General features: G+C 35.2%; 1 protein-coding gene across 2 annotated transcripts; it reads right to left on the bottom strand.

The window, feature by feature from the left end:
* Nucleotides 1-899: 899 nt before the first annotated feature.
* On the bottom strand, nt 900-27,076 carry Pcf11 (PCF11 cleavage and polyadenylation factor subunit). 2 transcript variants are annotated; one of them, XM_013357679.4, is made up of 16 exons: nt 26,404-27,076; nt 22,588-22,713; nt 20,584-20,772; nt 20,077-20,271; nt 17,902-19,019; nt 17,134-17,314; nt 16,547-17,030; nt 14,437-15,995; nt 12,674-12,773; nt 9,368-9,487; nt 8,341-8,446; nt 4,997-5,180; nt 4,268-4,423; nt 3,749-3,841; nt 3,171-3,206; nt 900-2,015 (listed from the first exon to the last, which is right to left on the bottom strand). In XM_013357679.4, exons 1-16 carry the CDS (start codon nt 26,593-26,595, stop codon nt 1,800-1,802), a joined length of 5,055 nt encoding a protein of 1,684 aa, XP_013213133.1. In that variant the 5' UTR covers nt 26,596-27,076; the 3' UTR covers nt 900-1,799. The 2 variants fall into 2 exon arrangements, with proteins under 2 accessions (XP_013213133.1, XP_005323314.1); XM_005323257.5 differs by having other exon boundaries at nt 16,940-17,030; nt 26,404-27,071.

Below are 27,076 nucleotides of genomic sequence, written 5' to 3'. Positions count from 1 at the left end.
TAGGTTTGAATATCATCTTCCTTTTGAACACTCCATACCTGTGTTTGATTAAACTTATGCAGTGTCTCCAGAAAAATGTATAACAGAAAATTCAGCCTACATTTTTTAATTCACAGACCCCCCAAACTTCTTCCATTGCAGCGTTCATGTATACTGAAATTCATTTAATTCATAACTCCAATGAATACTTGGTTTTCTTACTGGATTTCTCTGCAGCATAAGATTCTTGGAGAAAAACATAGGATATCACTTTAACATGTATAATGGCTGCATGTCCAAGAAAGTTCATCATCTATTTGAAAATTACCAGGTTTTAGTTATGAAAATCAATTTTTTTGAACACATGACCCATTTGAATCCTTTACATCTGCTATTAATTTTCCAAAAGACAGCCTTCCTATCAATGTGGCTTTCACTTGCAGTTATCCTTGAAGCTCACATATTACCATCTTTGTAGAGTATTCCTTAACCCACCTCCAGGTGATTTGGTATGCCTACTTCTATCTTAGCATTTATCTTGTGTTTTTTATTTTTATTGCATTAGTACTGGAATAAGACAAAGGCAGGTTCAAATTTTGTATAACATCTGGAGTAGCTGAATTTTATCTATAAAATGGAAATATCATGTATCCTCTGGCATAGTATCAAAGAAAATACTTGTAGAAAGTCTGCCAGTGCCTACCACATAGTAAGACCTCAATAAACAAATAACTTTCAGTGTTTTATACCTATCTCCTACGAATAAATGGCAGAAGGTATTCATCTCATGTCTCAGAGTACCTGGCTCATAGCAGGTCCCACTCATATGTTTTTAAAAAACAAGTAATGAAAAAGGCATAAGAAAAAAGCAAGCACATTCCAAAAACTCACTCAAGAAATAAAGAAATACAAACCAGAAATTTCTTCATCATTCTATTTATTACATGTATGAATATTAACATCTCATGGTATCCATCTAATTCAATCAAAACCAACAAAGGAAAAAGGTTAACCATATTGCAAATGAGTATTCTTACAGATTCCCCTGTAACTTAAAATAGAAATATGTTCATCTGCATTAAATCATTTGACAATTTGAAAAATATCTTTAAAAAAAATCATATGTTTAGTACTTAAATATATTTGTTAATTTCTTGATGGCATCAATGTCCAAGAATAAAGGTTGTGTCATTGGATACTTTCCAAAAATGGACATCTGGGTGGTTTTCTATAGTTGGGAGATACATACCTATATATATGTAGGCAAATATGTCCTATTGTTTTTAAAATTTTTTCAAATCTGGCTTTTCTATTTGAAAAAGTCCTATGGTGCTCTCAATCCCCTTTTGAAAGATAATTTAACTTCAGACTTTGCTGCTATAATCATGGGAAGCTATTAGGAAAAAAAATCTTTATGCTGAGGTTGCTGTTCATTTCCATTTTAACCCAATAAAAAGTACAGAAACACTGTCTTTATTTGATGGTGTGCATAAATATTACACTCCATGGATAGCAAAAATATTTTTATTTATAATTTACAGTTTCACAAGTGAAAATCGTACATTTTTACACATACAATTTCATTTTGTTAAATTTGCACACATCTACAGAACTTTCACACAACAAGCACCTGAAACTGTGCAGGCAGTAGGAAATGCAAATACTAAAATGTATTTATTAACCAAATTATAGCTGAAGGCCCTGCCTCAGCTAGACAATTTATATAGATATATGTCTATATATACATAAAAAATTCTTCACCTTCTAGATCCAACAGCAGCTTTTTTTTAAAAAAGAAAACCATACCTTTCTCATTTTATTTAAACTGACTCAACTGTATCATTTTCTGTTTTAATTTCAGTAGGTGTTGCTATGCTCTCCTCTGTACAAGCTGGTGGAGTATCAATTCGCTCTTCCTTAACTTTGGGACTTTCACAAGGTTCTTGCAATTCATTTTTTACAATGTTCAACATAATGTTCAAAGGGTTTTCAACTGGTGTCTTACTGGGAGACGGTGTACAATCAAATGAAGATGTCTACAAAATGAAAAAGCCCTATAAGTACTGATGAAAGTTCAAAATTATCACATTAAATAAAAACTGTTAAGACCTTTGTATGGACAAAGGAACACACATAACAAAAAGCAACTAAAATACTTCCCCCCTTTCCCACAAGACATGCAAAGGCAGCCAAATACTAAAAACACTGAATATTCATACGTATTTAGCAATGAGCTATCCAGTAACAGCTGATTTGTTATCAAATATACAGCCAAGAGAAGTTGATTAGACATGCTTTTGTCGGTAGTCCCTCATAAAAATACTCTGGGATTTTTGTGATCTTTGTTGTTGTTGAGACAGGGGGTCTTGCTAGATTGACCAGGCTGGCCTTGAAATCTCAACCCTCCTACTTCAGCCTTCAAAGGAGCTGGGAATATAGGCATATACTATGACACTTGGCAATTGAGGATCTCTCACACACCTTCAAAAATCCTAGGAAACTAATATTATGGTGATTTAAACAAATTTGACAATGTATACAATCATTTGGTTACAAAAATGATCAAGCCACAAATATAACAATTTAAACTTAAGACTACCAGACTGGTGTCAATTTTTTAAGATTTGATCATTTAATATCAGATGGCTAAATAGAGTATATAAAAAAAAGTAAATGCTTCCCATAGTCATGAATGCTATTTGCATCATGATCCTTCTCTTTAGATTTCCACATTTCCTTGGGGCTAGTAAAAGACATCAAGATTCAAGTAAATTACAAGGATTAATAAAAATATTTCATAATTTCAAATTATATTTAACAGATGATATACTAATGTTAGATCCTATAAAACACCAATATTTGGTGACCAGCCTAACTGCTAAATCAAAATTAAACAGCACCAGGCGTAGCTGTAATACCACCAGCAGCTCAGCAGGCTAATGCAAGAAGATCACAGGTTCAAAGCCAGTTTCGGCAACTTACTGAAAACTATTCTCAAAAAATAAAAAGGGCTGGGGATGTGTCTCAGGGTTAAGTGATCCTGAGTTCAATCCCTGGTACCAAAAAATAATAAAAATTTTAAAAATAAATAGCTCAGTAAGATTAACTACTTTTTATGATGCAAAAAATAACTGAAAATTAAAATTTATTGATGTAAATAAGAACAAATACAGAATCCAGAAAAAACTTACATTTTGATAATCTTCATAACATGATGGATGATATATCTGAAACAAAAAGAAAATGGTAAATAAATATTTCATGCATATTCATTTCTAATGGACTACTCTAAAATGATTTCTCTCTTAAAATTTAAACCAGAAGGTGATGTTCTTTCAAAGGAACATTGTTTAATGAACCAAATTATCCTTACCCTTACGGAATTTTAAAGGAATATGAAAAACTTGATTTCTCTTTAAACTTGCCTTCTACTTTTAAGTACCTACTATAATATGGGTTGGTTTCATGGCAATAACAATTTGATAGTGAAATATAAATTCAGAATCATAACAGCATGATTAGGCAGAAAGATAACTAAGTAGGTTTAGAAGACCTAGTATTGAGTCTTGCACTAATTATGACATTTGCTATATAAGCATCCAGATGATTACTAAGATCCTTCCAAACTCATTCTATGACTCTAAAGGTCAGTGCCTTTTTTATTGACCAAAATCCAAAAAGAATCGGTTAAGAATCTTCTTTCAGAGTGTTGAGCTACTCCAACAAAAAATATAACTTTAACATTCCTTATAAAGTACTGAAATTTTACCTTTCCATCTACTCTGATAGCATTTTTTAAGTGCCATTCCTCCTCTTCTTCATCCCAGTATTGTTCAAACTGTTCTTGACAGATTTCACAACTCTAAAATAGAATCAAATAAAATAAAATTTAGGGGCTGGGGTTATGGCTTAGCAGTAGAGCTGGCGCCTAGCAAGAAATTGCAAACTGGGTTCGATCCTCAGCACCACATAAAAATAAATGAAATAAAGGTATTGTGTCCAACTACAAATTTTAAAGTATATATTTAAAAAAATAAATAAAATTTACATAATAGAACATTTAATCCCATTAAAGAAATATATATTTTTTAAGAAACTTAGAATGTTGTTAAAAGTTTAACAATGTCCAACATATAAAAAAGTTTTAAATATTCTGAAAAACAGTTAACATTTCACAATAGAATGATAGAGCTTATAAGAAATATTAAAATCATTAGAAAGATATAAATTGATATGTTTATGATTATTAAAGGAAGTGAAGGATAAAATTTAAACATTGTTCTCTGACCTCAACTGCTCCAGCTGGTCCAGCAGGTACACTTTGAAATTCCTTTTCTTTAGCAGCCTCCTGAGTTTTGAGCACAACTTCTTCATGCACCTTTTCAAAAAACTGGCTCTTTGCACGTTCTTCCAGATCAGCTATTTCCTCAAATTCTATCCAGTCCTTAAAATGAGTTGATTTAAAAAGAATATTTCATTTGTTCCTAAACTTTTACTGCTTATCTTCAATATAATGCCCACTTTAAGGTAAAGGTGTATTTTTCTACAATATTGTTTAAATATTATATCTTCTCACTGAGCCCCATAACTAATGGACAACATGTAACAACAACTGATGAACAACCAAGATTTTAATATTAGGACTAGCGGTATACCTCAATAATGAAGCACAAAACCTAGCATGCATGACTGCCCTGTGTTTATAATCCCTAACACCACAAACAAAATTATATACATATGTATGTATCTTAATGTTATTTTCCATGAGCCCTAAAGTTACAACTAATTTAAACAAGAAAAAGTTCATATACAATTTTCACAAAAATAATTCATTCACTATACCTTGGAATTTTAAACCTGGAACAGGTTTGTATACTATTCAAAACTCAACAAAAAGCAAATACTCTCCAAAATACCTTTATGTAAACAATTGCTTATATTCTAGGTGTCGAAGTTTATTCAGAATATCCAAAAACTGAAGCCTAAAAGAAAGTTCGGAGGCATATGAATTACTTACCGTTAAACTGTAGTACCAACGTCTATGAGTGACTTTTCTACTAACATCCTTCTCAGTTCTATTTTGCCGATAGTGCCAGTCCAAGTGATCTGCATATACATCTGTCTGTGATGTTGTAAACCTCATTCCACAAGAGTAACACTGAATACCAGTGTACAGTCGGTTTATAACACTGTCATAACGTCTGTTTTGAAAAAGAAAAAATCTTTACGATAACATATCTCAATGGCTAAAAGAACAAAATCAATTACAAATAACTTCAGTTTGCCATATTTTAACAAGGGTGAAACCAAGAAGGCTGGCTGAAACAGTTAATATCCAGACATCAATACTCTTACCTACTAGTATCACTGGCTCACTTTACCTAAACTTTAATGAATAATGGAACATGGAGCCTAGGTAAGCTTATTGATGGCCTTGTCCCAGTTACTTACCTCCTTTTAGCTAAAAATAGAATGATCTTATGCTAGCTAATGAGACCATAGTGGTTGGCTGATTCTCAGTTTGGAGTTAATATCAAAGTAGATACGGCAGAATAGTTAGATTTCACCCCAATAGGTATTTAGAGTTCTGAATAATTCAACTGCTCCACTGATTTAAAGAACAGTGAAATAGCCATCTATATAACAATAGATAACTAAAAATTATAAGAGCTGTAGAAAACTTATTATAATCCATTTTTTAAATTCTAGACTACCTATTTGAGAAGTAATAAATACACAGAACAAGTAAGAGAAAATACAAAACAGAGCAGTTATTAACTCCAAATGAAAAAGAAAGCAAAATATAGAATATGGATACTTTGCATTCAGGAAACTAGAATGCATTCTAGAAAAATTAAGTCATACTATTAACACTGAATGACAATTTAATGAAAAACAGTTTCATAACTACATGGAGGGAATTAGTAGGACAATAAAAGAGCTAACCAAGTACACTAACATGCTTGTTTTCCTAGTTACTCAAGAAACTATTGCAAGATGATGGTTTGAGCCCAAGTGTTTGGGGCAATCTTGGGCAACATAACAAGACCTTATACTTCAAAAAAAAAAAAAAAAAAAAATAAGAGCTAGCCAAATCTTTACTTTTTAGAATTTCACAGTTCATCTAAACATAATAAATCAAAAAGCAACCAAGTGTGGTGGTGCACACCTATAATCCCAGCAACTTGGGAGAATTACAAATTAAAGTCAGCCTCAGCAACTTTGCAAAACCTGTATCAAAATAATAAAAAGGGCAAAGGATGTGGCTCAGTGATTAAGCACCCCTGGATTGTCTCTTGCACCAAGGAAGGAAGGAAGGAGGAAAAAAAGCATATTTTATGAAATCAAGATACAAATGATAAAAAAATATGTTAAAAGTTTGAGTGAAGGGGCTGGGATTGTGGCTCAGTGGTAGAGCACAGGAGGGACCTGGGTTTGATCCTCAGCACCACATAAAAATGAAGGCATTGTGTTGTGTCCATCTACACCTAAAAAAAAAATAATAATTTATATATGTGTGTATATATATATATATATATATATATATAAAAGAATTTTGATGCATTTGTTTAAAAAAAAAGTTTGAGTGAAAAAAGTTGCCTTTAAAGGACAGAGCTAGATGAAGAATAGTAGCAGGAAAAGGGATGCCATCTTTTAAGCCTTTAACTACAAAATATTGATTTTTAAAATGGTAAACCTGTTAGCTATTTTTCTGATAAAAGAATATAATGAATTCATTTACTAGAAAATAGCTTTAATTTTTTATATATCATATCACCAGGCACACTGGTGCACACTTGTAATCCCAGTGGCTCAGGAGGCTTCAGGCAGGAGGAATACAAGTTCAAAGCCAGCCTCAGCAAAAGCAAGGCATTAAGCAACTCAGTGAGACCCTGTCTCTAAATAAAATACAAAATAGGGCTGGGGATATGGCTCAGTGGTTGAGTGCCCTTGAGTTCAATCCCAGGTACCAAAAAAAAAATTAAAAATAAAGATAACAAATTTATTTAAAGATAGCAAATGTTAATAGTGGTTATCCATAAAGAGAAAACTGTAGTTAGTTTTATTTTCCTGATTTTATTTACAGTTCTCCTTTGTTATCCTCAAGGACTTGATTCCATGATGCCCCATGAATACCCAAATCTACTGAGGCTCAAGTCCCTTACATAAATGGCATAGTATTAATAACCTACACATCCTCCTGTATATTTTAAATCATGTCTAGATTACTTATGATACCTAACACAATGCTATGTTTAAGTAGTTCTTATACAAACTAATTAGTAAATAATGACAAGAGAAACATTTGTACATATTCAGAACCAACCAATCTTCTTAAAGTGGTTGAATCCACAGTTGTGGAACCTGCAGATACTTAGGGCTACCTGTATTTCCTACATTTTCACAATGACCATAACATTTCTTATAAGAATGAGCTATAAAGACCTAACTTTCTGAAATTCCATAGTGTAAGAATACAGAAAAAATTATTAAGACAAAAAGGAAAACATGAGCCAAGCATTGTGGTGCAAATCTGTAATCCCAACAGCTTGGAAGGCTGAGGAAGGAGGACTACAAGTTCAAAGCCAGCCTCTGCAACTAAACAAGGTCCTCAACAACTTAGCAAGACCCTGTCTTAAAAGAAAAAAGGCAGGGCTGGGGATGTGGCTCAAGCAGTAGCGCACTCGCCTGGCATGCGTGCGAACCGGATTGGATCCTCAGCACCACATACAAACAAAGATGTTGTGTCTGCCGAAAACTAAAAAATATTAAAAAATATTAAAAAATTCTCTCTCTCTCTCTCTCTCTCTCTCTTTTTTCTTAAAAGAAAAAAGGCAGGCTGGGATTGTGGCTCAGCGGTAGAGCACTCACCTAGCACATGTGAGGCCCTGGGTTCGATCCTCAGCACCACATAAAAATAAATAAAATAAAGGTATAGTGTCTAAGTACAAATAAAAAATACTTAAAGAAAAAAAGGCAGGGGTAGGGATATGACTCAGTGGTTTAAGCACCTCTAAGTTCAATCCCTAGTACCAATAAAAAAAAGGAAAACATGAATTATTAATACCTTTTATTTATATTTTCTACACCAAACATTTAAAAAATGGAAATGTTGTGGTGGCCTTTTGACCTAAATACCTGCACAGACAGACTTTTTTAAAGGGGATTTAAAAACAGGCTTCCTAAAGATAAGATTACATTATATAGTTCACCATATTCCAAAAAACAGGTGGATGTGACGGAGCTTTCTAAAATTTAGAACAGTAAAATGGAATAAAATGAAAATAATATAGTAATAATGAAATAACATATACTGTAATTAAAGTCATCGTCTCTTTTAAGGAAAATTAGATTACATACTGTTTCAATTCTTCAATTGTAAAATTAGTGAGATCTGGAACATCTTGATCTTCATTTTGATCTTCTTCTTCTTCAGGGGGAGGCTGAGCAGCAACTTCGTTTACTTCTTCAATTGAGAAAAAATACAAATTTCTGAATATCATTTACTCATATACTTTCTTCACAGAGGAACATTATAATGTCATAAGCATACAGTGAAACCCAACTATTCAGTGCTTTGATCTGGCCAAGGAACTTAGTACACCTTCTTGAAATTCTATTTCATCAATATTCAATTTATATTCAAAAATTTGGCCAAGAACTTAGTATACTTTCAATTCTTAAAATTCTATTTCATAAATATTCAATTTATATTCAAATTCTAAATCAATTTACTTTCAACACTGTTGGAGAATAACTAATTTAAAACTATATATGACATCTGCAGGAATGTTAACTAAAATAATTGTCTACCATATAATAACCTTTCAATCTTAGACAATTTTTTAAAATGTCATAATAAACCAATTGTATCTGATTTAAAAAAAAAAAGTACTGATGAGTACAGTGGCACACTGTAATCCCAGCTATAATCCCAGCTACTTGGGAAGCTGGGCAAAAGGATTGCAAATTTGAGGCCAGTCTGGGAAATAGTGTGATGCTATGTCAAACTAATTTTTAAAAATATCACTCAGTGGGGCTGGGATTGTGGCTCAGCGATAGAGTGCTTGCCTAGCATGTGCAAGGTCTTGGGTTTAATCCTCAGCACCACATAACAATAAATAAGTAAAATAAAGATATTAAAAAAAAAAAAAACACTCAGTGGTAGAGCAACCCTGGGTTCAAACCCCAATATAATGAAAAATAAAATGAGATTTGTAAAGTCAATGGAATGAAAAGAAATTCTGAAATAAAATTGCTAATTTAAAATAAATACAAGGTATGCTTGAGAATTCAACTATAAGGACATTTATAATATTATTATATCAAATAACACATCTCTGTAACTAAATGAAGCTTAGTACATAAAGAATAAAATCACACTTACGTGTTGTAGCTGAATCAGGCTGGGACAATTTGAGAATTCCTGTTTTTAGCAGTTTTGAAAATAATTCATTAACATCCACCTGACTGAGATGATTATCAGGATATGCCTTAGGAAGAGCACCTTTGAAAAAATAACATTCTTAAAGTAAAAGAACTTAAAGATGCATTACATTACTAAGCATTTTTCTAAGTTTTCTTCAAAATGTTCTACCAACAAAAAAATCTTATTATACTTGGATCTATTACTTCAAAAGCTCAAGTTAATTTTTCATTTAAGTTGACAAATCATCACCAACAAAAAATATTCTAGAATACTATTAAACATGTTATCTTTAAAAAACCAGTACTACCCACTTTTATCTAATTGATACCAAGAAAAAGTGTGTAGAGAGAACCGAAAGCCTCAATCTCCTATGCAAAACAGTGCCATAGGTAGGTCCCATTTTTAACCTTTCTAATGTTCTAATCTAATTATAACCACGTTGAGAAAAGTTGTTTTGTATAGATGAAGTAGTATAACATCTCATGCAGAGATTTCTGGGAGGGAAAAATAATCCAAGGCCAAAGTGGAAGTACTCCTGACCCCACTGCTCCCCAGAGGAACTGATGCAAGAAGATGACCATCTAGCTCAGAATACAACTGCCCCTATAGCCTGTGCTTAATTTTGCAAAGCGGTTCAGGCTTTTGCTAAACTGTGTCAGGCTTATTACAGCTTTGATAATTTGAATCAATGAGACAAGCATAACAAAATTCTCCTCAAACTCAATCTGATCCCTTATTTTGCTAAGCACTATTCTGATAAAAATTGTGATTCTTTCACTATAAAAATAAGCTATGGTTGTAGCTCAGTGGTAGAGTGCTTAGCATGCTCAAGGCACTGAGTTTCAGCACTGCAAAAATGTAAAAATAAAATGTGTTTGTCACTATTATACATCTGCCTACACCTCCAAAAAACTGTTCTGAACCACTAAATGTTCCTCTTAAAGGCAGCAGAAATTCTATTTGTGTCCACAATACACACAATCCCTACCCTTAACCTTTATAATGCGGTACATTTATCACAGTAGGCTAATGTCTTCAAATTAAATATCTGAATGCATGAATGAATAAATCAATCCCAGTAGTTAATCAATTACAATAACATTTCGCAACTAGTTTAACATTTACATTCCATTTAGTGATCAAGAGCATGAACAAATTATGTTGTCAGATCCCCTTGCCAGAAAGTTAGAAATACCACTTTCAGTTGGGGACATGATCAAGTTTCTTATCTTTGCATCAATTTCCCCTGACTGTTAATAATAGTTCCTACCTACAGCTGTTATAAGGATCCAATGAATTAAATATTTCTAAGTCCCTGGAATATTTGGCACCATACACATTATTTAAGAAAAAAATCAATAAATCTACTACACTAAAAAGCTTTTTGAAGGATGAAACCTTATTAAATTCCTCCTAGCACAATACCCAGCATCAGCAAATGATCAATTTATGTTTCAATGAATAAATGAACAAGGAGTAACCATTAGGAAAGTGTTGTTTTCACTTTCAAATCAGAGAAGGAACCTTGAGAGAAGCTGAAGATAGCTCACTGAATACTATTCACATCTCTTATAAGAATAAGCACACTTGTGGGGCTAAGGCTGGAGGTCAGTGATAGAGTCCTTGCCTAGCACATGTGAGGTCCTGTGTTGGATCCTCAGCACCACATACAAATGAATAAGTAGAATAAACATAAAATATATATTTTAAAAAAAAAGAATAAGCACACTTGAAAGACATTCCTAACATCTCATCCAATACTCTCACAACCCAGGGGAATGAAATCTGATTTCCTCTGTGATACTGCTATACTTTGTGCACACACACATACAAAAACACACATATAGCCCAACCTTGTAAAAGAAGAAAATTCTGTCTTTGTATACTATCTCATGCCACTAACCCAATATAAGATATCCCTACTGGTTTATGGAGGAAAACACATTAACAGAGCACTTAAAAAGTTACAAAGTACTTTTACATATGCTACCTCACTTGATTCTCTTAAAAAAAATATCCCAGGCAAATAACACTACCATCTCCTGTTCAGAGATGAAAAAAAAAATGAAAAACAGGATATTTGCTTATACCCTGTTCACTTATAAAAAGTGTCAGGGTAGAGATTCTAACCCTGATCTTCTAAATTTAATCCCAATCCTTTCCTTCCCTTTTCACTAAAGTGATGACAAAAATATATATATAAATTAATCCTAATTGTTCACCTAGAAATTAAAATCAAAAAACTTTCATATCAATAAAATGAATTTAAGTGGCACAATTTAAGAACTAATGCATAAAAGAGAGCTTGACTACAACTTCCCCAGTTTTCTTCTTAAGTTTTGGAAAACACCTTAAATTTGTAAACTGAATAATTGAATACTATGATAAAGTATGTTTCTGAAAATAGCTTTTTTAAATTATTTAGAAATTAAAACAAATGTCACTACTATTTGGTTGGGTTAGATCTCAACACATTAACTTTGCAGTTATGTTACAAGTCACCATAATTTATATATTTACCACATATTAAAACTAAAATTCAAAAAAATTTAAAAACTCTTTTTATCCATTGTTAGTTGTGACTCACCAACAACAAAAATGTGTAACAACAGACCTGGCTAGGAAATCAGTTTTTCTAGTTTAGTGCCCACAAAAATATGAATGAATCAATTTTATAAAAGATCCCCAGTATTCACTTAATAAATGTTCACCTGAATCATAATCCATGTATACACACAAAACAACTCAAAATATCAAATTCCAACAGATCAAGAAGATGAGGTAGGAGGAATGCAAGTTCAAAGCCAGCCTCAGCAACTTAGCAAGACCCTAAGTAACTCAGGGAATCTGTCTCTAAATAAAATATAAAAAAGGGCTAGGGATGTGGCTTAATGGTTTAAACACATTCCCAGTACCAAAAATAATAATAAAAATAAATATATATATAATATCTCAAATAATTGAGACTTCTGAGGTTTGTCATTTATTTTACTCTATGTTAACACAAACATCCCACATTTCTACCCTCTTTTTTCTGTTCTACAAGTCCAGGCTAACCATCTCTAGCTGTAAATAAGGTCAACATGGATACACATCAACAATGTTAATAAACTCAGAAAGGGAACAAAAACATTTCAGCCAGATTTAAATCTCTCTAAATTTAATATGCCCTCTCAACAATGCCATTTTCTGAAACTGACAAAATTAGCCATTTAACAAAACAACGATTGTCTTTTAAAAAAACAGAGTTCAGAAAGTACTTACCTGAAGGATTCTGAACAAATGCTCCAGGATTTTGTGGATGAACTGGTAAAAATTGTTGTCCTTGGCCAAATGCTACTGGCTGAGCAACACCAGTCATAACCTTTAAGATAAAAGAAACAGTATCTTCCCTTACATCTCTCACAGTTATAAGGAACTGAGAATAAGTTGAAACTTCCTTGAAAAGTTTAAGATACCATACAAATATTAGATATCAACTAGCCCTGTGCCCTTACACAAGTCACTCTACCTTGGGGAAGGTTTCCCTTATTTACAAATAGAAGAACTGGCATACAACAATAAAACTTATAAACAATCATGGGGCTACTTAGCAAAGCTGAGGCCAAAACTCCAAACCCTTGACTTCTTTCCACAGTCCAAAGCCTGCCTTTAATTACCAATCTGAACTCCAGGTTATTATCCTTCATGGTCAACATTTTGGAATAAGGTTTATAACTGGAGTAGAAAGCAGATCATAAAAGATGTCAAAGGGAATGTTAGTCAGGGATGGGATTATGGCTCAGAGGTTGACTGCTTGCCTACCACATGCAAGGCACTGGGTTTAATCCCCAGCATCACAAAAAATTAAAAATGAGACCTGTTTTGAAACAGGCATTGTACTTGCATACTAGTTCGTAGATCATAGGGAGGCAGGACTTCAACTTCTTGCTACTACATAAAATAAATACCCATTTATAAGCCTTGTCAGTATCCACGTGAATTTTCAGTGTTGTAGAGATAATAAAAAACCACCAATTCTATATAACATAGAAACAAAACTAAATTAAGTCCCATTTTAGAGTATCTGTCAATAACACTACCATTTCTTTAAGAACATATAAGAATAGATTCCAAATAACTGGATTTATAAACAGGAGACTACTTTCTATCAATAAGTTCATAATGTGCTTTTAAGATTTTTCTTATTTTTCATTTTCTTCTAAATAGTCTTACTACTATGAAATGAATTTGTCCTAGTAAAGTGTCAGCACCCAGTATAAAGTAAATTTAGTCCAGGAGAACTTCAGCAAGCAAGGAACAGTCATTAAATTTTCAATTGAATTCATCACAAATTATAAACATATTGCTTTAAAATTATTTCAGTATGCATTTTTAAATGTATGCAGAATAAATATGAATGAGCATTAATGAATGACTATATGTTTAGGTAACTAGAGTATATCTGAAAAACAGATAGCAAGTTTGCTGTGTTATTATTTAATATCAAGCAATTGTTATCTGACTAGAGTGAATGGAAAGACGGTGAACACAGGAAGAGAAAATGAAGAAGAGATTGTATACACTGTAAAAATGCGGACAATTTCATTTTCTTATTTAAGGAAGTTCTTGGCCAAAAAAGTCTTAAGAAATCAGCTCTATAGTTACTTTATAGCATAATACGGTTCAACAGTTGTTCAATGTAACAGAGGTCTATAAAACATAATACTGCAAAGCTTTGAAGCAAAAAACAAAACAGAAATCAACAAAAAACAGCATGTGTGTATGAAAGCAGAGAGAAAAGGATGAAAATGGAAAAGGAGAAAGACATTTCCCTGGAGCAGGAAGAAAGAGCTAAAATCAGTTTTGGATATAAGTTGCAAATATCCCTGGAAGACACTCACCCTAGTGTAAATGAAGTAAATTAAGAACTTCATTTCACTCTACACAATAAACTATGTCCTGAAGGACTTCCACAAACCCTAGAAATATTAAAAATAGTTGACTTATCTACACACCACATAATTTTAGAGTAACAATAGACTCACCTGTTGAGATGCCTGAATATTTCCTACTGATAATGGTGCAGGTAAATTGCCAAAGTTTCCAAATTGAGAACTCTGAAGATTCTTTTCATCAAAATAGTGTCCAGAAGCTCTGTTAAGGGGAGTTGAGAAACTCTGGTTTCCAGGGCCATGTGGTCCATTAAAATTTGGTCCTTGAGGTGAATCAAACATTTGTTCATGTCTTTGGAATTGTAGTCCTTGGGATGGGGCATTAAAAGCACTACCAGGTGGATCATTATATGGACCAGTCTGATTGAAAGATTCAAGCCTTTGTGAAGGATGATTGTCAAATCGTGTGCCTTGTAGACCAAGAGGAATATCAAACCTTGATGCTTGCTGGTGTTGTGGACCATCAAATCTTTGAGGTATACCATCAAATCTTGGTTGAACCTGCTGTCCAGGTGGTCCATCAAACCTCTGTGGGCCTGGCTGACCAGGAGTTCTTTCAAATCTAGGACCTGGCTGACCATGCAATCCATCAAATCTTGGCAAGAGTGATGGCTGACCTGGCTGACCATCAAACCTTAAAGCATGACCTTCAAATCTTGGACCACCTTGACCCAGAGGCCCTTCAATTCTCAAGCCACCTCCTGGTACCGAAGGACCCTCAAACCTCATTCCACCACCTTGCTGGACTAAAGGTCCTTCAAACCTGATTCCAACCCCTGGTTGACCATGTGGACCCTCAAATCTGAGGTTTCCACCAAGCTGATTATGTTGTCCTTCAAATCTCAGACCAGCTACTGACTGACCATGGGGGCCCTCAAACCTCATTCCAACTCCTTGCTGTAGCAAAGGCCCCTCAAATCTGATCCCACCTCCTGGCTGACCATGAGGTCCATCAAATCTAATGGCAGCTCCTGATGGACCATGACCCCCCTCAAATCTAAGTCCACCTACAGGTTGACCACGGGGATTATCAAATCTAAGACCACCCACAGGCTGACCATGAGGTCCCTCAAACCTCAGACCACCCATAGGTTGACCACGATGTCCTTCAAATCTGAGACCACCCACAGGCTGACCCCCTGGTCCTTCAAATCGCAAACCACCTGCAGATCCCTCAAACCTTAGACCGGGGGAACCCTCAAATCGAAAACCACCTCCTCCTGCTTGACCAATTGGCCCCTCAAACCTCAGAGGTGTCCCTACTGGTCCTGGAGGACCTTCAAATCTCAAAGGACACCCACCTCCTAACTGACCTTGTGGTCCTTCAAATCTCAAAGGGCCTCCTCCCCCCATTTGTCCTGGTGACCCATCAAACCGAAGAGAACCTGGTGTAGGAGGTCCATCAATTCTAGGGCTTAATTTATTAGGTCCTTCAAAAATCATCTTGGTTGGGCCATCTCTTGTTACTGACGGCCTACTAGGTCCATCAAATAATGGTCTGTCTTCAGCTAAAGCAGTAAGCCGCTGATTTGTATCAAGGCCAGCAAATCTTGATGCTGGGCTATCTACAAATGGTTTATCTGAATCTTCATATCTAGGTCGCTTAAGTGGAAAACGATCATTGAATGGAGATCTCTGCTCTTCTCGAACACCTTTTAAAAAAAAAAAAAAGAATTTTCACTAAATTTGAGTTTATATTAAATTACCTTAAAAGTCTTCTTTTTATATTCATGTAAATGTTTATCCAAAGACATAAGATCTATCTCACTATATTAGAGGGGCAGGAAGAGACAAGATAGCATCAAGCAATACAGGTAAGAAGATGCCCTCTATATTCAAACACACATGGATTAAAAAAAAAATCCCCACCCTATCAACTTATTATTTGACTTTGAGTGCAAGTTATTTAACCTCTCCATTGTTTCTTATCTGAAATGGGGATAATATATATTTCATCAGGTTGTTGTATTAAATCAAATTACATATATAAAGAACCTAATGAAATCCCTAATACACAACTGGCCTTATAAATACTAACTCCCTTCCCCTTTTCATATGGGAGTTGGAGGGAAGGGAACAAAACACATAGACAAACAAAAAAAGGTAGTCTGAACAGTAATAAAATCCATCCCCACTTAGCTTGTTCATTTTCCCTTCACTGCTGTGTGATTCAATAGGCATAATCTGATTTAACTTTTTCTACCTTTAGCAGAGACTTGCTCGTCATGTCTTCTCCGGCCCTCATGGGGTGAAAGATTCTCAGCATAAGTACGACTCCCAGATATAGGAGAAAGACGTCTTGCTCTTTCACTAAATTGTTCTTTTCTGTCAAACTGTGCTCCACTATTCCTACTTGCATGTTTACTTTTGGATGGCTCACATTCTATTCCAGACAACAAGGCATCAGTCAAAGGGTAGTCAAAAATATCAGGATCTAAGAGATCAAGTCTTGGAAATGAATGCTGAACCTGTGTCCTTTTCAGTTTTGCTTTATGTTCATAGTAGGTTAATTCAGCATCAGATAAGAGAGGTTTCTTTTTTAATCCACCTTTATTTTCTTCTGTAGGACTATCCCGTACACTGCATCTATGTTTACCTTCTTGATACTGAAAAAGCTGTCGAATTTGATGCACAACAACAAGGAACTCATCCTGTGTAATTTCACCAGATGCTAAACGTTCACTCGTCTGCATAGGGATGATAAGAGCAAATTAAATAATTTAAATATAAAAAGTACTTATTAAGTACAAAACAGAATAATGACTACATGGGATTAACCATAGTAACTACCTTTTGAAGCAATTCTCTTTTGCTTGCAACAGTTAACTCTTTAGGAATCTGAAGATTGGCATCTACACTTAATCGATGCTGCTGCTTTGGGGCTCGAGGTGACAAGATTCCTTTAGTGCTTGACCAGCTCTCCCTATGCCTTAGATGAGGAGATTTACTATGTTCATCACCCTGTTGTAAACTGAAACCATAAAAGCAGTGTGTTACTTCCAAGTTAGTTTGTTTTTTAACACTCAAGACTATATTTAACAATCCTTTCCAAATGACTCAGTTAAACAGATACATAAGTAACCATGAAAAGTAAAAAACAAGTCAAGAAAACTCAGGTATGAATTCTGATTTTTGCATGCCCTGGACTGTAGCCTTAGGTGAATTTATAAACCTTTCTGAACTTCAGTTTCCTTATCTGTAAAATAGGAATAATTGATGGTATTTAAACTGTAGCACTGTTAACAATTAAATGAAAAAAATAAAAGCACTAATCTTAACATTTAATAATCATTTCCTAATTTTTCATTAATACTATCTTTAAAATACATATATTAGGGCTGGGGATGTGGCTCAAGCGGTAGCGCGCTCGCCTGGCATGCATGCGGCCCAGGTTCGAACCTCAGCACCACATACAAACAAAGATGTTGTGTCCGCCAAAAACTAAAAAATAAATATTAAAAAATTCTCTCTCTCTCTCTCTCTCTCTCCTCTCACTCTCTCTTTAAAAAAAAAAAATACATATATTATTGTACTTGATCAAAAATGTTAACATCATACCTTTTATTTTCTTCCCAACCAGATTTCCATCTTTTGGCAGACTTAGAACTTTGCCAATTTTCTATATTCTCCTTTGGCTCAGAGCCTGACTTTGTAGAATGTTGATTTGCAGTTTCTTGTGGTCGTTCCTCTTCAGTCTTTTTCATTCGCCTTGGATCTCGAACATCCTGTTTAGTACTTCTCTTAGCATTTCTTTCTTCCCTGGAAGGTGGTGTAAATTCTTCCATATGTGACTGCTTAATTCCAGATTGACGAATCTTACCAGCTTTAGGTGTTGAAGTTGGAGACATACTTCTCTGCCTTCGTTTGGGTGACCGCCTATCTCTTCTCTTTGGGGAATGTATAATTGGTGACCGGGACTTGGGTGATCTTGATCGTGAACGCTTTCTATTACTCGATCTCCCTGGTTTTATCCCCTGTTTTTCCAATTCTTCTGTTATTGTATCCTGTTTCTGTACAATGCCATTTATGATTTTATTTCTACTTCCAATCAGTCTGTGTTCAGATGATTTCATGTGCTCATCTTTATCCTTTTTTTCTACTGTTTTTCTCTTCTCTTTCACATCATCATCTTTGCCATCAGTCTTATCTTGAAGATGTTTTTTTAATCTTGGATCTCTCTTGTTCATATCTGATAATCTCACACTTTCAGATTCTTGATTTTTCAAGTCTTTCGTGTGAGATACTTTGTTTTTCAGAGGTGATGGTGATTTAGATTTAGATTTAGATTTAGAATCTAATTGGTCAAGTTCTTTCTTGGTTATTTTTTCACCTGATTTACTTTTTTCTTGTTTGGATGAATTTAGTTTTTCAGAGGGTACAGTTTTACTTGTCTTAATATCAGACTGGTTCAATGTGTTCATTAGGAATTCCTTCCTGTGACTCTGATCTTTTCCATGAGAAGAATGTTGGCTCATCCTGTTAAGACGAGGATCCCGGTTTGTTCCTTTCAAATCCTGAATTTGTAAGGATGGACATGGACGGTTTTTCTCAGGTTGCACAGGAACCTGATGGGGGGCTTTAACTGCCATAGGGGGAATCTGTGAAACATGTAACTTGGATGGTGCTGATCCAGGACCCAAGTTGGATGTCTCCTGCTGAACACTAAGAGAAACTGCCTGAAATACAAAATAAATGTTCATGTTTATACTATAAACACACACATTATTTCAATTTCCTGACATTATGAAGAATTCTTACATTCCATAAACTTATTTACTTGATGCCATATTTTTATTAGGCATTTCTAGTGTATATATAATGAAAAGAAAGCCCATATATATAGGTGATTCACTACCTCTCATGAGTCCTTTCTTTTATGGCTTTATAATACCTAGATAGGGAGACATCATCATCTTTGCCAAAAAAATTTAAAAATGTTTTAAAAAAATCTCCCTTTCGGGGCTGGGGATGTGGCTCAAGCAGTAGCACACTCGCCTGGCATGCATGCTGCCCAGGTTGGATCCTCAGCACCACATACAAACAAAGATGTTGTGTCTGCCGAAAACTAAAAAATAAATATTAAAAAAAAATTCTCTCTTAAAAAAAAAAAAAAAACAAAAAAAAAACTCCCTCTTCCTAACTACTCAGGATTCTAAAATAAATTATGCCTAAGAAGAAACTACTAAATTAAATTCTATGTCAGTCATTATATTCTGCATTATATTCTGTCATGAAATTTAGTTTCTCCCAGAACAGCACTATTAATGATCTTGCAAAATTCTGTCTTCCTATACCTCTTGATTCTCAAATAAGTAAAATAGCTTAGTATAAGGTCATTCATGCATGAAAATACATTCTTCTCTTTAAATTTTGATAGCCTTTCTTTTGTAGGCTTTTTGAAGCCTAATTATTTCAATGAAACTATGCAAAACTATGCAAAAACATTCACCGAAGTACACCTACAATCTTATACCCATATTTATTTAATAGTTAAAAAAACTAAAGTGCTACCTTATAAAACAGCAATCTAAGATAACAATTTGGAGAATAAAGTACAGCTTATAAACGTGTTTTCCAATAAAAATTTGGTCTAGTAAATACACCATAATTTGCAAACTAAGTGGGAAAATACAATATCAATAAAATAACATGCTGATACAATTCAAATAAAAATTATTTCCCTTTTGGATGACAGGTTTAAATTACTTAAAATGCCAAATCTTCTGTACTTACCAGTTGTGCCTTAGCTTGCTCTAACTCAAGCTCCAGCTTTTTCTGTTGAAGTTCTAACAACTGTTTTTGCTTTGCCAGTAACTGCTGCCTTATTAGTTGTTCTTGAGTAAGATTCTTTTGTATATCAGGAACAATTGGAGGAGTAGAGATGCTGGGGGAACTGACCACTGTGCCAGGTGTTGAAGGCTCCTCAGGCTAAAAGAAAAAATACTTTGTTAAGAAAACATATCATATCTAAAAAGCTAAGGATTGACTAAAAACTACCAGTTGAATTCTTAATACTACCATAATCATGAAGTCAATCATGTTTAAAAGCACACAGAAAGCTTTTTAGTTACATAGTAACTAAATAGGTGAATGCATTTTTTTAAATAAAATTTTAATTATATACTATTACGTTTCAAACTGATTTAGCACAAAATATTATATTTTTGCTTTCTGGCAAGTTTTAAAGTTAATATTTGGTAGTTAAAAGTATTAGTATATACCATTCACACTAAAACTTACCGATTTATTTAAAAATTTGGGATTCACATGGATGCTAGATGTATTCACATTAGGGGGTAGAGGTTTAATAGGCCAAGCAGGATCTAATGAATTGACTCTGACATCCAGGGCATAAAGTTTCTTCAAAGGGAATATTTCATCCCATGTGGAACGTAACTTAAATAAACTTTTTCTAGTATTTTCATCCACCTAGAACAACAGAACAATTCTATGGCTTGTTAAGTTACTATAGAATATTTCATATATTAAGTAGAAAGCTTAATAAGTCTGTTTTGCTTCACATAAAGAACTATACTGTCCATTTGTAAATATATAGAACAGTAATTTATTAAAGGTACATTTGATTTGCAAATGTAGTTAATAAATTTATCCTTTAAAAATAATTAGAAAAATCAAGTCATCATTACCTAGCCTTCATGCAAGCAAATTAGATACATTTTTATATTTCTGGAAGTACAAAAGTCTTCACATTTTAGGGTTAGGAATAATATTCCTATTAACTCTGGAGAAATATATAAAACAACTAGAAAATGGTTTACCTGATGGCTTAAATTTTTCACATAGCAGTACAAAGTTAAAAATTAAGACAAAACTCTCACTAACCAATCTAATGCAATACATGTTTGGTAGCTATGAAAAACTATTCATAGTATAAAATGCACCCTAATTTAATTTAAATTCACAAATCTTAAACACTGATAAGCTTTATTCTATTCACATTTATGATGGGCATTAACAATTTTTTAAAAACTAGTCATGAAAGAAACGTAGTACTTGGGGAAACAATTTTTAACTTTAGGAAATAAAGCCTTAACTGCATTCATGTCTTCAGTTAACGCCATTTACTATAAGGTCATTTTCATCAACTGTAGTTGATCCTCACTTAAATTCAGTAAAGATATGCTACAAAATACACAAATAATTTGAATATACTGAAACTGAAACCAGAATGTGGCCGCTTCTTAGGACTAAAGCCTCAGTTAAGAAGTATCTAGCCAGGTTCTACAAATAGACTATTAACACACTTTTTAATGCTATCTGAAAATATAGCATTAAATTACTTTCCAAATTACTTCTCTATATACCATTTCTTCTCTAACAACTTAAAAAATTTATTCAAGTAGGAGCTACACATTTCCTAATAAATAATATCTAATAGTTTTCAAAAAAAAAAAAACCTAATTCTACAAATCTGACAACCGTGTCCAGATACAACAGGTGCATCTACTAAAATAGAACTACCACCAATTATTTGTTAGGAAACAATCTTTAAGCCAAAATATCTTATAAGTGCCCTTTTGCTCAGTGTGAAAGATAAAGTCTAGCAGCCAGAGAATTAGCTGGGCAACCTCCTCATCTTCCTTAAGGTAATACTATTTTACCCAAACAACCAGATACAATGTTATGTAAGAAATTTACAATCTTTAGCTATAGAAACTAGCAAGCCTTTCTTCTAATTCTACACACTAAGGAGGTGGATATTTCCAAAATAACCTAGAGTAATTAACTTGTCCACCATTCACACATACCTACAACATTCACAAAATACTTGAACAAAGTAACAAAAGAAGAAACATTCCTAGGAAAAACAAATATATCAGAGGTTTCACCAATCAATCACAGATTGAGACAATAGAAGATTGTGCTTTTCCTCCTCTAACACTAGAAATTTAAACAATGAAATTCGAATTCACAGTTTTAATCTTTTTTCCTGTAATGATGAAACAGATCTTCAAATGGAACAATGCTCAATTTCTCTAAAAAGTCTATTTCTAAAGGTGAATAAAAACACTATTCTTGGATAATATAAAACTGTAAGATCTTTTTTAAAGATCTAACATAAAACATCAGTTTTAGCCACTTTCTTTAAAACAGTACTTGAAAATCAATGTCCAATAAAAACATTTTACCACCCAAGAAAACCCAACACAAGCCAGGTATTTATTTAATCAGGAACACATTTTTTTTTTCAAAAAAAGCAAATGTTTCTAAATGCATATATACCTTTTCAAACACACAAATAAATGTTGCAACTAGATTTTTAGTAAAGGCAGTGAGATACTCTCTTCCAACGTTTTTCACGATAGAATCCATAAGGTACATAACAGGAAGCTTCTCTGAGGAAGGAGCCTGAGGTAATAAAAAGAAACTGAGAAGTTTAGTATAATGAATTGTCACCAAATAATACTTTTAAAAGTGAGTTTTTAAACCTAAAATACAGACCTCTATTTTTGTTGGCACTAAACACTTTTGAATCGATATATTAACCTTTTTGAAATTAAGGTGTTCAATCAAGTCTCATCTCTTACAATGGTCTTTAATTGGGCACACAAAAGCTCAGAATTATCAGGAAGGAAAAAAAACATCTCTAGTACTCATTTCACTCAATGGAATTTCAGGTACATGTGGCAAAAAAAGACTGTTTTAAGTGACAATTAAAGGGGGAGAAGTAAAAAGGGGGGAAATTATTTTCTGTAATTTAAGTGTCAGCTTTGGGACCCGTATAACTTATAATGGTGTGCCTAGAATTAACAAAGTCCTCTGGTAGAAACTCTAATTTCATAGGCATATTTTATATGTTAAAGTCTATGCAGTTTGTTACCTGTAAAATCATTAGGATTACTTATCTATAATCCAAATGAACAAAGAAACTAAATACACTTCACACATGAAGTTAATGGCAAGTCACTTAAACTTGCACATGAACATGCAGGAAGTTGCAATTTTGTTACTGATACAAGAAAAACTGGATGGAGCAGCCGTTGAGTCATGTAAATCAGGTTGAACTTGACTCTGGAAACCTGGATTTGTCCTGAAGATTTTCTTCACAGCATGAACTCGACGTCGAAATATTTTTTTCCTCTGACATGCACAAACCAGGGGCTCTAAATTTGTGCAGAGCCAGTGTGGTGATGCTGATAAAGGTAGCCCTTTCCAATGTAATGTTGCCCAAGAGTTCAACTGCAACGCCTACCCACCACTGGCTTTTAGAAGGCACAGCAAGCTTCCAGAAAGCATCAGCAGGTTCACAGACTTGTTGAGGAGCATTAAGACATACCATAAAAACTAAGTGTTAAACTCTGACTCCACAGGAGCATCCATGATTTTAAAATCCAAAGACAAAACTTAGGTTATCCCCATTTACCCACCCCCTGTGTATAGGAATCTTAACACTCAACACCACTTACCCATAGCTACCTGTAGCTAGGGCAGTTCTGTAGTACACAATGCTATCATACTTTTCACAAAACCAATTGCCCATACAAGTGTGTGGAAATGCTCTTGCTTCTGATAACACCTTTACAACCCAAAGTTGGCTAAAGAAACCTTTGAGTAACTTGTATGACAAATTTCTTTTAAGGTGCTATCTAATAAAAGGGTTCACAAGGCCACTGCATGTGGGCAAACAAGTACTGACACGTCAAATGCTTTATTGCTGTGTCTTTACCTTATCATGTCTTGTTTTACACCATTTAAGTCATTATTGTACTTATGAAGATAAATAGGTTCTCTTCACACCAAAATCTGTTCAGTAAGCCAATTTTTTATTGTACAAGTGAAGTCCTTATATGTAATATTCTTTTTCACTACTGCTACCTTTGGGGGAGTCAAATTAGGTGTGAATCCTTAAGTTCAGTAATGCTGATACTAAAGAATAAGGACACAAACATTCACCTCCAGAAACAAAAAACCAAGCCAGTTTGCTACCAAATGACAAAACCCTCCCACCACCCTCAACCCCAACCCATATTAAGATAGTTTCCCCAAAGTGACCTTGGCGTCTTTTCCTTGGTCTGGCTTTACAAAAATAACCAGGAAATGTGTGCCCAAAAAAATTCAGCTTTTTACCAGCAAACAGTCCTCTAATTTCACCTCTCTGTGTAGCGAGTACACTAATACAAGTTTTATGTGGTCACTACATTCAGCATTTAGTTTTCAGCTCTCGAAGTTCTTCTGAATCCATTAAAAACAGCAAGGAAACTGTTCTTTTGAGTGACAGCCTAAGCTGCTAAATATTAGGTGCTGTGAAATATTAATGCCCCAAATACGAGGTAATTAGCTTTAAAAAATTGTATTTTCTGAAAAATGAGTAGTGCTTTTTTTAAAGTCATAAGTTTAAGCCTTCAAAAGGGCAAAAACTAACTTTTTATGTCCAAAATGTTCGTGGTATCAATAAAAAGGATGTTGAATATAGGAACGAAGTTTTCCCTCTAAATCTCACATTTAAAAAAAATAGAACAATAGCTGTCTCAGACATTCACAGAAAAGGTGAATGAAAACTTGTATTTTCACTGTCAAAGTGAACAGAATAAACTTGTTGAGTCCTTAAAAAGTAAAAAAAAAAAAAAAAACCAAAAAAAAAACTTGCTTTTTTCCCACTTCAAATTAAGATTATGAAAGGACCGCCTGAAACCGTGTATCTTGTGAACAGATTTACCCAAAAGAGTGGATGGAACCTAAAGAAGAATGAACCCAAGTCACTTAAAGACTTTTGTTTAAAACACACAACCACATAGATAAAAATAAGTCTTGGAAACAAATTCTACACCTTACAAAGGTAAATAAAAAAGACAAATACATATTTTATATGTTTTATTCACAAATTTTATAATACCAGTCACACATTTCAAAACCATTTATTAGTCAGACCACTCAGTTTTACACTAGACAGAAACCGTCTCTAAACAATATATTGGTGGTTGTTGTTAAAGTGGCCTTTTAAAAGGGGTTCACTCTGCTAAAAGGAGGCTCATCCTGGATCATTGCAAACACAACTAGAAAAAACTAAACCGTAGATACAAGCTTGAAAAATAACTTAAAAAGTAGTACTGGGAAGCTATTAAAACTCATAATTAACTAAGTTTAACAGTAACTTAAATGACATATCGCTCCCACATGAATCCACAGAAGAGGAAGACTACAGGGAAATATAAGGTGGCAGAGGACCACTTCTGTCAAGGGGTAAAGAAAAGCACGCCTTCATTATCAGTGAAGGGAGAAAAAAAGAGAAAAGGAAGAGGAGGAGGGACTGAACTTTTCAGAAAAACTACAAGTGCCTGTACCCACTGGGCTAGTTCTCCACCTACAGGTTGGATAAGATCTCTCCCCCCCTCCACCCAAACCCCACCCTCAGCCCAATTTCCCATATTTGGGGGTAAATTAGACCCTCCGATAAGAGAATAAAAGTTTGATCTAGCCGCCCCCACCCCAAAATGGGGCTGACGGGTGTGAGCAGCTGCCTGGCTGGCAGGGAATGGATTCTCCTCTCTTCCCTTTCGCATCATGTGCTTTTCAGGCGCCATGTTGGGCTCCTAACAGGCCGCTGCTCCACTCAGGGCCAATGCCCTATACCCACCCACCAACAGCTCGCTCCCAGGTCCCCCTTCACCTCCTTCCAACCCACAGAGCACAATTACCCAAAAGGGTACTGGGGGAAAAAGGGAGAGCCACTCCCCACCTTCCCAGGGGCTTAGAATCATTTGCTTTAACTCTTAGTTCCCCAAACCACAAACTGCCTTTAAAGTCTCCCCCACCCGAAAGGGCTCTATTCACAGCGTGTGCGTGTCGGGGTATACAATGCGGTGGCCTAAACGGGAGCTGGTAAGCGGAAACGGGACTCCACCCTTACCCTCCCCACTCCCTCCCCTCCAGAGGCCCACGCTCGAAGCCTGGGCCAAGGACCGAGCCTGAGTTGGGAGTGGGGGGGGGTTGGAGAGGAGGAACACCGTCCCCCTTTGGATGGAAGCGAGACCTGGGATGAGGCTGACACTAAAATCAGGGAGTATTAGAAGAATAGGAGGCTGCGGGGTGTATAAAAACCTTGGCGGTTTGGGCCTCGATGAGAGAGACGATCTCCTTGGCGAAGGGCAGGTTCTCCTCGGCTAGAATGGTCAGCATATTGATGTGCGGTTTGCTATTGAAGGTCAGGTCTTCGAGCGATGACTGATAATCCCGACAGGCGTCCTCCCGGGCCCCCGCAGCACCGGCCTCGGCCGGCGTCTGCTCTGACATTGCGCCGCGGCCCCCCTCCGAGGTCCGCCGCAGCTGAAGCTGAAGCCGCTCTCGATACCCCGCCTCCCTTCCGACTCCTCTTCCTCTCCCCGGGTCTCTCGCGGCTCCGGCTTCAACACATGCTGACCGCGGAGGGGGGTTGGGGGACGACACAGGGGAAACCTCGGGTATGAAACGCCGCCGTCTCACGGGTGATCTCCGTCCACTTCCAGCCGCCACAGAAGCTTCTTTCTCCACAGACACAAAATGGCGGCGGCAGTGGCGGCTCCAGCTCCGAAAATGTCTCTGTTCCCAACCGCTGCGTCGTGCGAAATGAACTAGGGGAGGGGAAATGTGCGGTAAAAGGGCGGGGCCGTTGATAAAACCAAAAGTGATTGGCTCGCCCGGAAACGTCACAAGCCCCGCCCCCGTCCCTTCCGCAGGACGTTCTGGCACCGCCTTCTTCTCCGGCTCCGGTCGGGGCTTTCGCAACACCTACTGC

Source organism: Ictidomys tridecemlineatus, chromosome 4 (assembly GCF_052094955.1).
Source record: "Ictidomys tridecemlineatus isolate mIctTri1 chromosome 4, mIctTri1.hap1, whole genome shotgun sequence".
NCBI lineage: Eukaryota > Metazoa > Chordata > Mammalia > Rodentia > Sciuridae > Ictidomys > Ictidomys tridecemlineatus.
The sequence above is the reverse complement of the archived record's forward strand: the minus strand, read 5'-3'. Positions and strand labels throughout refer to the sequence as shown.